The sequence below is a fragment of the Theobroma cacao genome, chromosome 4 (assembly GCF_000208745.1).
Source record: "Theobroma cacao cultivar B97-61/B2 chromosome 4, Criollo_cocoa_genome_V2, whole genome shotgun sequence".
Lineage (NCBI taxonomy): Eukaryota > Viridiplantae > Streptophyta > Magnoliopsida > Malvales > Malvaceae > Theobroma > Theobroma cacao.
In genome coordinates, this window is record NC_030853.1 from 26,649,251 (window position 1) to 26,661,171 (window position 11,921).

At 34.1% G+C, this 11,921-nt stretch overlaps 3 protein-coding genes and 1 pseudogene across 3 annotated transcripts; all 4 read left to right on the forward strand.

The window, feature by feature from the left end:
- On the forward strand, nucleotides 1,220-3,770 carry LOC108661785 (vesicle-associated membrane protein 724-like). Its single transcript, XM_018119779.1, has 4 exons — nucleotides 1,220-1,311; nucleotides 1,853-1,911; nucleotides 3,497-3,637; nucleotides 3,716-3,770. Exons 1-4 carry the CDS (start codon nucleotides 1,235-1,237, stop codon nucleotides 3,724-3,726), a joined length of 288 nt encoding a protein of 95 aa, XP_017975268.1. The 5' UTR covers nucleotides 1,220-1,234; the 3' UTR covers nucleotides 3,727-3,770.
- LOC108661783 lies at nucleotides 4,840-6,235 on the forward strand (annotated as a pseudogene).
- On the forward strand, nucleotides 7,081-9,833 carry LOC108661784. Its single transcript, XM_018119778.1, has 3 exons — nucleotides 7,081-7,604; nucleotides 7,864-7,931; nucleotides 9,328-9,833. Exons 1-3 carry the CDS (start codon nucleotides 7,424-7,426, stop codon nucleotides 9,397-9,399), a joined length of 321 nt encoding a protein of 106 aa, XP_017975267.1. The 5' UTR covers nucleotides 7,081-7,423; the 3' UTR covers nucleotides 9,400-9,833.
- LOC108661786 (proline--tRNA ligase, cytoplasmic-like) lies at nucleotides 9,409-10,131 on the forward strand. The gene is made up of 3 exons (XM_018119780.1): nucleotides 9,409-9,494; nucleotides 9,601-9,683; nucleotides 9,784-10,131. Exons 1-3 carry the CDS (start codon nucleotides 9,461-9,463, stop codon nucleotides 9,901-9,903), a joined length of 237 nt encoding a protein of 78 aa, XP_017975269.1. The 5' UTR covers nucleotides 9,409-9,460; the 3' UTR covers nucleotides 9,904-10,131.

The following is an 11,921-nucleotide window of genomic DNA, read 5'->3' on the forward strand; positions in this document are numbered from 1 at the left end:
TCACAAAATCTTAGATCTCAGATTTCAGATATCAAATCTCAGATCGTTTCTTACTCTCTTTGAAGAAATTGTGTTGCGATGGCTGATTTTCGTCTTCAAGGTATTTGTCAATCTCAATTCACAGAGATTGCTGCTGAAAGAGCTAAAGTAGCTGCAGAGGAATACTTCAAGTCGGGAAACATCGACAGGGCTATTCAGCAAGGGTTCGCAGCACTCGATTTGAACCCCAATTTACGGATCGTGCAGAAGTACATTGCCGCCTATTTGATTCACAAGTTTGCTTCTATGTTAAGTCTTTGCCAGAAAATGAAGGTCGACGATACTAAGGTTCTGTACTCCATTCTTTTTATCGAAGATTGTTCTGCCGTAGTTGATGCTGCGACTATTAGAAAACACTACAAAGAAGTGGTACTATTGGTCCATCCGGACAAGAATGATTCAGTTGCAGCAGATGGTGCTTTCAAGATCGTTCGTCAGGCTTGGGAAACTCTCTTATCTGATCGCAACAAAAGAAGAAAGACTCGATGAAGATGAAGTTTTTTTGGTTTGGATTACATTCATTTTGATATGTATTCAAATTTTTTATGACTAATATGTAGTTAGTTTTTCTTTTGTTCTGATTTTGTTACTTTTCTTAGATTCAATTTGTGTTGATTTTTAGTGTCAGTTCAATTTCATAATTAATCACAGTTATGATTAAGCATTCCAAGTTAAAATGCTACCATCATCAATCCATAATATAATATACAGAGTAAATTGAAGCAAATTATTTGAAGAATATTCTGATGTGGGTTTTTTAGGCAATGAACTTTTTCTTTAAGATTTTAGATTTTTTTTTGTTTAATTTTGTTAAAATAAATTGCTTTGTGTTATATATTTTGTAAGTCTTTTTCGTTAGTTTGAAATTGAATTCTGGGTTCAAGAGGTTATTGTATTAAGTAACTATGTGTTTTGCTTGCTTCAGTGTTTGTATCGGGGTTACAGTTTGTTCACTTTCGTTCTCATTTGATACAATCAAACTAAAAATAAAAAAGGAAAAAAATTAAAATTTTCACAAAAGTTACTATAATATATTTCTTTTTAGGGGTGATAGTTTGTTGATTATTCATTATCTCAATGTCAATTCTTTTTTTTTTTTGGCTCAAGTTAAACAGGCATTGAAAAACCAATATTTGCTTGCAAAAGAAGAACCATATTGGTTCTACGTGTCTTTTGATCCTTCAATTGTTATCAAATGCGTGCTCATGTTGTCCAGATGTTCCCAAATGATGTTTACTTTGGCGATATTATTGGTGCTGCAAAGTCTTTCAGGTTTGTTATTCAGTTTTTCTCACTCAGAGGTTGAATCACAATTTATCGTATGTTTATTTTTGCATAAGTGTACATGTGTAGTGGTATAAGGCTGTTAAAGGGAATATAATTAGTCAGTTTTTATACATAGCAAACCCAAAGTGTGATTTCTTGGAAAGGCAGAAGTCCAAGAATGGACCATACACTTTCCTCTTTATCTTTACTCATATCTTAGTGTTTTACTTTCCAAAATGAAAGTTACCTGCATCTCAACCTTGCTGCTATCTGCCCTAAAGACAACCTTACAACCCATTCATATCCATCTATTCATCAATTTATGGTCCCATCACATGATATATCTATTAGCAACCGATATTCTTCTTTCAGACTTTCCGTAAAAGTTCTTATTGACAGGAAGAAGTTTCACCTGAAACAGCAACCTGCCTGGCCTTCTTCTGACTCATTTGAACCTTTAACCTGTTTTCCTGGGCGGTCACCATTGCTAATAAGCCTAAATTACTCTTGTTGTTTCTGTGCTAAAAGTGATGCTGTTAATATCTAGTTCCGGCCAACCTTTGCTGAGCAGTTTGCAACAATTGTCGTATACACATTTATGTAAAGGTACATTTTTTCTTGGTCCTTAATTCATGTACCATGTAGTTCTCTCCTGAATCATTTTTTTGTCCCATTTGTAAATGTTAGGCTATGAATTGAATTGCCTTGTTAATAAGGAGGCATTATCTATTGAAATGTTGCTGGCAGCTATCCTCTAACTTAAGGGTACAGGAGACAAGGTCTTCATTGGAGTGGTTTGTGTTGGTTTATCTGAATCTTTACTACATAAGTGTCTGGTGAAATGAATCCATAAAAAGAAGCAAAATCATTGAGGGGATTTTTAGTGTGAATGTGTAACTTAGGGGTGATAATGTTTTATTTTTTCCTGTTTAAATGAGATGGTAATGTTTTATTGGATGTATATAGCATGAATCAGAAAAGTTGTGATAATGAGGGACATTGTATCTTTTGAGGGTGGTGGTTGTCGGTTGTTTTGATAGACAAAATGGAGGTAATATTAAGATTCGGACGCATTAATGAGATAACTCTGAAAATTATCAGGTTAATGTAGCATAAGGTTCACATAATTTATAATGCCATAATGATAAATAAGCCCATCACCTGTGATAAAATCCTCACTTAAGCCCTTACTGCTTTATTTGCGTCAATTGAGTCCCCAACCTATTATTTTGATGTCAAATGAATCCAATTTGAATGGGAAATGCTGACATCGCTAAAGGTGTGACTTATTCCAACATACATAAGTTAATTGGGGACATTAGAAATGTCAGCATTTCCATCTAAATTGGATTCACATGACACCAAATAATAGGTTGATGGCTCGATTGACACAAATAAAATAATAAAGGCTTAAGTGAGAATTTTACCATAATTTGAGAGCTTATTTTTTTATTATGCCATTTATAATTTACAAGAAGCATTCTAGTCTGAAGTATGTTTCATTTTAATTGTTGCTTCTATGCTTTTCCCTTTTCTCTTTTCCGTAGCTAGCTGCATTTCATGTTGATTTTTCCCTGCCATCCCAAAAGTCAATGTCTGTTTGATGTTTCCATTCATGCATCTATATGTGCTTTGGATCTGGATTGGTTCCAATGACCATGCATGGAAGTTAGTTCCATGCTGATGTTACCAAATGAATGCTTAATATGTAGAAAGTAAAGAATGATGTTGAAAAGCAAAAGGATCTTATGAAGACATAACTAGTATCAAACATAGAAAAATGAACAGCACCTTCTGACACATTGTTAATTACGTGTTTTGTCAAGGACCTCACCCTCTAATCATACCCATGGATGAGACATATCCAGGTCACTATCTGATTGATCAATTGCAGCTGGCTGCTGCCTTTTAGCTTCTCTGTGGGTGCATGTGTTAACAACTGTGTGCATATTGATGTTAGTTTTAAAGCTGTCGATGATATGCATAATGGATTACATTTAGAAAAGAAAACGGAGAGAAGGTTATTTTTTTTATCTAAGCATGTTGGTTTTGATCATAGATCTGGATGCTGACTTCTGGTTTGAATTTGTTGAATGTGGCTTTAATAGGAAATGAATGCTTATTGCCATAAATCCTGATTTCTTTAATCGTTCTCATATACTCATTTTGTTAAATACATTTGGTGCTGCAGCCTACTGTGTAGTAGCAGTTGAATCTGCTGGCAGGCAAGTTCCAATTGCATTTCTGGAACGAGTCAAGGAAGACTTCAACAAGAGATATGGTGGAGGAAAGCTGCAACTGCTACCGCAAATAGCCAGAATAAAGAATCTGGGTATTTAGCTGTCTTTATCTTTCTTGTAGATTTATTGTTTACTTCTTCGTGACATGCTTAGCTCTTTATACATAATAGGTCCAAATTGAAGGAGCATATGCAGCATTGTGTGGACCATCCTGAAGAGATCAGCNAAAAGTTGTGATAATGAGGGACATTGTATCTTTTGAGGGTGGTGGTTGTCGGTTGTTTTGATAGACAAAATGGAGGTAATATTAAGATTCGGACGCATTAATGAGATAACTCTGAAAATTATCAGGTTAATGTAGCATAAGGTTCACATAATTTATAATGCCATAATGATAAATAAGCCCATCACCTGTGATAAAATCCTCACTTAAGCCCTTACTGCTTTATTTGCGTCAATTGAGTCCCCAACCTATTATTTTGATGTCAAATGAATCCAATTTGAATGGGAAATGCTGGCATTGCTAAAGGTGTGACTTATTCCAACATACATGAGTTAATTGGGGACATTAGAAATGTCAGCATTTCCATCTAAATTGGATTCACATGACACCAAATAATAGGTTGATGGCTCGATTGACACAAATTAAATAATAAAGGCTTAAGTGAGAATTTTACCATAATTTGAGAGCTTATTTTTTTATTATGCCATTTATAATTTACAAGAAGCATTCTAGTCTGAAGTATGTTTCATTTTAATTGTTGCTTCTATGCTTTTCCCTTTTCTCTTTTCCGTAGCTAGCTGCATTTCATGTTGATTTTTCCCTGCCATCCCAAAAGTCAATGTCTGTTTGATGTTTCCATTCATGCATCTATATGTGCTTTGGATCTGGATTGGTTCCAATGACCATGCATGGAAGTTAGTTCTATGCTGATGTTACCAAATGAATGCTTAATATGTAGAAAGTAAAGAATGATGTTGAAAAGCAAAAGGATCTTATGAAGACATAACTAGTATCAAACATGGAAAAATGAACAGCACCTTCCGACACATTGTTAATTACGTGTTTTGTCAAGGACCTCACCCTCTAATCATACCCATGGATGAGACATATCCAGGTCACTATCTGATTGATCAATTGCAGCTGGCTGCTGCTTTTTAGCTTCTGTGTGGGTGCATGTGTTAACAAGTGTGTGCATATTGATGTTAGTTTTAAAGCTGTTGATTATATTTATAATGGATTACATTTAGAGAAGAAAAAAGAGAGAGGTTTTTTTTTTTTTTTTAAACATGTTGGTTTTGTCATAGATCTGGATGCTGACTTCTGGTTTGAATTTGTTGAATGTGGCTTTAATAGGAAATGAATGCTTATTGCCATAAATCCTGATTTCTTGAATCGTTCTCATATACTCATTTTGTTAAATACATTTGGTGCTGCAGCCTACTGTGTAGTAGCAGTTGAATCTGCTGGCAGGCAAGTTCCAATTGCATTTCTGGAACGAGTCAAGGAAGACTTCAACAAGAGATATGGTGGAGGAAAGCTGCAACTGCTACCGCAAATAGCCAGAATAAAGAATCTGGGTATTTAGCTGTCTTTATCTTTCTTGTAGATTTATTGTTTACTTCTTCGTGACATGCTTAGCTCTTTATACATAATAGGTCCAAATTGAAGGAGCATATGCAGCATTGTGTGGACCATCCTGAAGAGATCAGCAAACTTGCCAAAGTGAAAGCTCAAGTTTCTGAAGTCAAGGGTTTTATGATGGAAAACATTGAGAAGGTAATAGGCTGCTGCTGATTTTGTAGCTGATCTAGAGGTAGTTTGAGGGTTAAAACATGATAAGAAGCATATCCAGCTTCTGCAAGTTGCTAGATGTGTTATAAAATTGAAAGTACTTCAGATATATTGCATGTGGTGTGTTGTTTTGTTAGTAACATTTGGCTTTGGCCAGGTCCTTGATTGTGTTGAGAAAATTGAGTTGCTGGTGGATAAAACGGAGAACCTTCGCTCACAGGTTAGTCATATTCAAACTGCATTTTATGGGTAACTGAAACAAGGACTTAATTGTGTTTTGGTCAAGCCTTTGCCTTTTCAAAGTTGGTTTTAAATATTATTAGGATTCTGATCAATTTTGGTTTTCTAATTTAAATACCGTCTTTTATGGTTTCTTTATGCCTTGTATATTGGTGCACAATATGATGCATTTAACTTGATATACATAAGATGCACAATATGATACATTTAATTTGATATTGCATTACAGGTGCAAGACTTTAGGCAGCAGGGAACTAAGATGAGAAGAAAGATGTGGCTTCGATTATGAAGATAAAATTGATTGTTTTGGGGATCCTTATTGCCCTGATTCTTATCATTGTGCTGTCAGTCTGCCATGGCTTCAAATATTAATCTGTCTTGGATTTCCCTGGTACAGCTCTTGCTGCCCGGGTTGTCTTGATAGATTGGTTTGTCTTACTTGTTTTTTTAGGGCATATATTTCTCCCTTTGCTAGCCTTTTAGGATAGGGGGAGGCTTTGTATCTTGGTTGGCTGTATAGGTTATAGTTTGAACTTGTTGCGGTAGATAAAAATTTCGGTGGAGGATTTCTTCTTTATAGTGTAATTGGGGAATACTCGGATGCCTGCGTATCATATTTGTCCTTTTGAAATGTTATTAATCTGTTTTTCTGTTTCTTTCGCTTATCATGTAAATCCTTGTATATGCATTTCTTTTTTAGAGGTAAGAGGAGACGGTTGGTTTTGTTAAATTTTTTAATGCTTAGGAGCCTATGGTTGCATGAGTAGCTCGGTGTCTTTACCTTCCGCAGGGAAGGTCTTTAGCTCTAATGATTAGAGCGATGTGTATGATCGATTTCCCCCCACTCACCTTGAAGTCTTGTTTTGAGGATCTAATCTTTCTCCAGAGAGAAATTTGGGGAACAAGTAAGGGATGTTGATGAAGGGTTATTTTGTTAAAAAACCAAAATGGTTTGTTAAAAAATTAGTTTGACTATGAAACAAATCGAATTTTAATTGGCAGTTGGTTCCCTTTCGATTTTACATTATTCAAATCAAAGGAGTTAGGATATTTTTGCTTAAAAACAATCCAATTTGAGTTCTAATCGTACAAACTCTTTAAAACAGTATAAATCGAGTTTTGAGCAATGAAAATTAATGTCCACATGAACAGATTATAATATATGGGAAATTGTAGCAATGGTGTGAAGCAGAAGCACTACTGTCTTCACGGGTTTGTACATCATATGTTAAGATTAGATGCCACTAATGGAAAAACTAAGGCTTAACATAAATTTTAACATTTTGGAATTTTTTCAATATTAAATACCTAAAAGCTTTATGCCCGTTGTTGGCTGGATCATCTTTGTCTCATTATCATCTCTGTCTCATCTTTTTACGTGCTTAAAATATATATAGATATATATTATATAACAAAGGATTTTTTTAATTGGTATCTAAGCTATATATGATTCTTACCTATCTATATACTCCACATTCAACACCTGTATCTGGTATTTTATCAAGAGTAAAGGGTATTATTGAGTTTTTAGTTCTACTTGCCATTTCTTGCAGATCCTTTTTCCTTTGTTGATCCTATCGACCTTTTCATGGTCACACTGCCCCGACTCAGGCATCACAATCCCAAGTCGGTCCTAATCAAAGATGCTACTTCCAAGTTCTTCAGCACGGTCATCATCCTCTCCGAGATCAACACGGATATGTGATTTTGGACATGCTCAATCACAGAGCTTAACCCTTCTTATTTGTGCAGCAGCCAACTCATGGGTAAATTGGTGATTGCCTTGGGATTTGCCAGTGTCTTTCTAAGCTTCTGTCCGTCTTTCTAGGCATTCATCCGGTGCATGGAAGAAAGGTTTCGTCTGTGCATGGAATCGGGCCTTTGTCAGCGAATGGATTTACGGTCGAAACACCTTGACTCAATGCAATGGAGAGTTTCGATGGCTGCAGTGGAGTTGAATTATCCGGTGGACTTTTCTAAGATTATGGAATTCGAAAGGTTTGGAAGACGGGCTAAGGTTACAAGTCAGTCTTCTCAATCTCATCAACATCTTGCTATGATGATCATTGATGGTTTTCTGCAGTTTGAATTGTTACTTTTCTTTCCCGATATATATTCAATATGCAAAAATGATTCTCTTTCATTTCATAAGTTTATGTTCCCATATAATTAAACATAGGTGGGCTCGAGTCACAGCCCACATAAGTGTATGAAAAGACAAATTTTGGAACGTTATGGCTATATTTAAGCTCAGAGCAGTAAAATTTTTTTTTATTTTTTCAGATAATATAAAGAATGGATTGAAAGAAACAGTTGAAAATGATTTGAGTAGTAATTTTTCTTTGCTTCAGGTAGGTTTACCAAATGATTTATTTCAATAGATATGGGTTCCTCTGTTTTGAACGTTTTTGTTCTCTAAAAAGATGATTAGAATGTACAAAATACTTTGTGAATGTAACAACTACTTACATCATTTTTAGTCTCAAAATTCCATATTGGGTTACTTTTTTGAATTGAGAAGTTCTGCATCAATGGAAAAGCTTATCTTAAATAAAAATGGATGAATCATTAGCAGAGGAAACTCAGTTGAGGACTAAAAGTGACCTTGGCAAAAGAAGCTCTGGTTCTTTTTTAATAAGTACACATTGTTACATATTTTTCTATTGCTTCATATTAGAAGGAATCTTTTAGATATTGGATTGTCATTATACAAAAATAAAAAGGGCAATGGCATGTTCTTGATACCTTCTGTATGAAGTGTGTACTATTGTTTTTGTGTCAACAATGCTGTGAATATATAATTATTTTTTCAAGGGTAGCATCAAACTCAAATTTGATGTCATCATAAAAATTTCAAAAGTCAAAGGCTTTCCAGAACTTCTTCAAAATAACGTATACTCAGATTTAACAATGACTACTTACTTAATTTGGCAACAACCAAAGACTAAAAATTAGACTAATTGTTGATTAATTACTATGTAGTTGCTGCAAAAGACCTTTTCTGACAGTACTTATTGCATCAATACTTGCATAATTTTGTAGTATTAATCAATCTCTATCTCTTACCTCAGTTCTGTAAATACAGAATATTTTTTAAAATGTTTGTTAAATACAAGCAAAGAATGCGCATTTAAAATATAAAGTGCTCTATAACAGAACAGAGCTTAGATATATAGCCCATTCATAGCGAATCATGGCAGAAAACACTTTTTATGGGTATCCAAAACTTTGCAAAGAACACAATTTTAATGGATTGGTTTTTTTTCGTTGGTCATCCGTATTGGGTTAACTCTAGAAATTTCTTCTTATATATTTTGACAAGCATTGGCTCAAAAGTTTTGCAGATTCATGATTTATGTCCATACCAAAGGGATGATAATTGATGATAAGTATGTTATCATGAGATCAGTAAACATTAACTAAAGATCCTTAAATGGTTCTAGGGACACAAAAGTAGCTATTAGGTGCTTACCAACCAAATTATCCATGGGCAGGAAACAAATCCCGCTCGCATTGCTAGGTTTGGGATTCTGTCTGTACTCATTTTTAAATGCTCAAAAAAGTGCTAGACAGTCATTTATGCATACTACTTCTGTTTTTTTGGTTTAATTGTTTTAGCATATGCTTCAAAGGAAACAAAATGGCATTAGAGCATGGAGAATAGTATCTCTGGGGTTAAAAATATATTTAATGTTTGCTTAAATTCCTATTTAGATTTATTAGTTGCACCAGTATTGTTGGATGTAGGTTTATGGTTATCGGATGTTCCTGCGGGCTGAACACCTTGGCAAACTGGAGGATAGTTTTCAAGAACCATAAAGCCTAGAATGTGTTTTTAATTGTTCTAAATTATGTTTTATTTTATCAGTACTTGAAGTTTATGGCTAGATGGGAGCAGAAAAAGTCTGTCGGTGGTAAGTTTTTTTTGGTTTGCTCAAGTTTGTTAGGATCCATTGTTAATGCATACATAAAAGTATGGCCATTTCTAATCTTGCAAATGATGTGTTGTTCATATTCTAGGAGGAAAAAAGAAGGAAGTGAAGGAGACTGGTTTAGGTCTCTCTTTTACTAAGGATGAAAATTTCAAAGAATGGTACTTTGAGGTATATTTTGTTGCAATGGTACAATTGCTTTGTGATTGTTGTACTACTTTATCGAGATCTTAGTATTTTATGATTATATCATACATTTTGGCTTTTGTAAGTTGCTGTCAACGATGAAATGATTGAGTACAATGACATTTCTAGCTATTATATTCTGAGGCCATGGGCAATTTCAAGTGGGAGATTAAGTCATATAATATTTATACTCATTGCAGTTTAAGTACTAAATAGCAAGTGTTAATTAATTACAAGGAAAAAAATGGTCATGGATGTCATTCCTTATTATTTTTTTTCTTTCCCTTCCCTTTAACTTATCTATGATGTTAAATTGCACACATTCTTTGATGTGGAAATCAAGAACTACCTCTCTTTGTATCTCCAAGTGTTTTGCAAAAAGAGAAAGATCACATTGAGGGTTTTGCTCCAGAGATGAGAACTAAGGTTTTGGGCACAATTGGCCTTGTGGAATGTGCTTCAGCTTGGAATTGTTAATTTATATTTTTACGAAATTTCTTGAAGCCATTTGAATCTCATTTTGTCCCTAAAGAAGCAAGATTATTCACCAAGAAGCAGTAAACTTTTAATTCATATCATTCTTTGGTCTCAGAGATTTGTCACTAAGAAAGATCTGCCTTGATGTGTCAATAAAGTTGGTAACAAAATTTTCACTAATTTTCCAATAAGCATTCATCTTTTTTATTCTTGCCTTTTAAACAATATATAAATTAACACAATTTGTTTAACTATTTATACATTACTGTATATTATTTTTATCATAACAAAGTCTGTTTAACTATTTATCCATTACTGCGTATTATTTTTACCATAACATAATCAATCTTTTTACATTCGCATCATAACAAATACATCATTTTATTTATTTTTCTTTAACTAATTTATAACAATAATAATCTTAAAAATTATTAAAATTAATAAACAATTCTTGATTCTACTAATTTAAATTTTTTATACAAAACTTTTAACATCAATTGTTCATAAAATTTACAAACTTGTCGCGTAGAGTCGGTATTTTTTTAGTTTTATAAATTAAAATAAAAAATTACAAAAGTAGTATGTTATAACGATTAAATACCTTTAATTATAATTATTCTCAATCATAATTTCTTATTGCAATGAATACCAAATTGAATTTTGGTTCAAGAAAGATAAGATGCATTTTGAGTAGAAATTTTAAATTCAAATCATAGAGTTCATCACGTGAAAAAGAAAAAAAAAATTTTTTGAATAATTTTGAGAGAAAATGACGTCGTTTATTGTTAGTCACTTGAAATGAGTGAAATGACGTCGTTCCTTCTTAATGCTTATTTCCCTCCTGCCACACGGTGTCGTTTTACTAAGTGATAAAATCATCCCTTGAAACCCTGGCCTGTTTCTTTTTCTTCCTCGTCTGGCTAGGACTCTAACCGAGCCGCACCACCTCTCTTCCACGATGGTTCCTGGGTTTCTCTCCCGGCCTTCCTTTTCACTTGCCTTAGCTTGTTTTAGACGCCAACCAAACGAAATAGCGTCTTTTCAACGCCAAATTGCCCAACACTATAAAAACCGTTCCCTTTACTCACAAAATCTTAGATCTCAGATTTCAGATATCAAATCTCAGATCGTTTCTTACTCTCTTTGAAGAAATTGTGTTGCGATGGCTGATTTTCGTCTCCAAGGTCTTTGTCAATCTCAATTCACAGAGATTGCTGCTGAAAGAGCTAAAGTAGCTGCAGAGGAATATTTCAAGTCGGGAAACATCGACAGAGCTATTCAGCAAGGGTTCGCAGCACTCGATTTGAACCCCAATTTACGGATCGTGCAGAAGTACATTGCCGCCTATTTGATTCACAAGTTTGCTTCTATGTTAAGTCTTTGCCAGAAAATGAAGGTAGACGATACCAAAGTTCTGTACTCCATTCTTTTTATCGAAGATTGTTCTGCCGTAGTTGATGCTGCGACTATTAGAAAACACTACAAAGAAGTGGTACTATTGGTCCATCCGGACAAGAATGATTCAGTTGCAGCAGATGGTGCTTTCAAGATCGTTCGTCAGGCTTGGGAAACTCTCTTATCTGATCACAACAAAAGAAGAAAGACTCGATGAGGATGAAGTTTTTTGGTTTGGATTAGATTCATTTTGATATGTATTCAAATTTTTTATGAATAATATGTAGTTATTTTTTATTTTGTTCTGATTTGGTTACTTTTTTGAGATTCAATTTGATTTTGATTTTTAGT

Coding starts and splice junctions, on each gene's coding strand:
- LOC108661786 (XM_018119780.1), top strand. CDS start 9,461: ATGGCTAGATGGGAGCAGAAAAAGTCTGTCGGTG. Junction 9,495..9,600: donor GCAGAAAAAGTCTGTCGGTG/GTAAGTTTTTTT, acceptor TTCATATTCTAG/GAGGAAAAAAGAAGGAAGTG. Junction 9,684..9,783: donor TCAAAGAATGGTACTTTGAG/GTATATTTTGTT, acceptor TGGCTTTTGTAA/GTTGCTGTCAACGATGAAAT.
- LOC108661784 (XM_018119778.1), top strand. CDS start 7,424: ATGGAAGAAAGGTTTCGTCTGTGCATGGAATCGGGCCTTTGTCAGCGA. Junction 7,605..7,863: donor AAGACGGGCTAAGGTTACAA/GTCAGTCTTCTC, acceptor TTATTTTTTCAG/ATAATATAAAGAATGGATTG. Junction 7,932..9,327: donor GTAATTTTTCTTTGCTTCAG/GTAGGTTTACCA, acceptor TGTTGGATGTAG/GTTTATGGTTATCGGATGTT.
- LOC108661785 (XM_018119779.1), top strand. CDS start 1,235: ATGCGTGCTCATGTTGTCCAGATGTTCCCAAATGATGTTTACTTTGGC. Junction 1,312..1,852: donor GGTGCTGCAAAGTCTTTCAG/GTTTGTTATTCA, acceptor GTTAATATCTAG/TTCCGGCCAACCTTTGCTGA. Junction 1,912..3,496: donor GTATACACATTTATGTAAAG/GTACATTTTTTC, acceptor TTGGTGCTGCAG/CCTACTGTGTAGTAGCAGTT.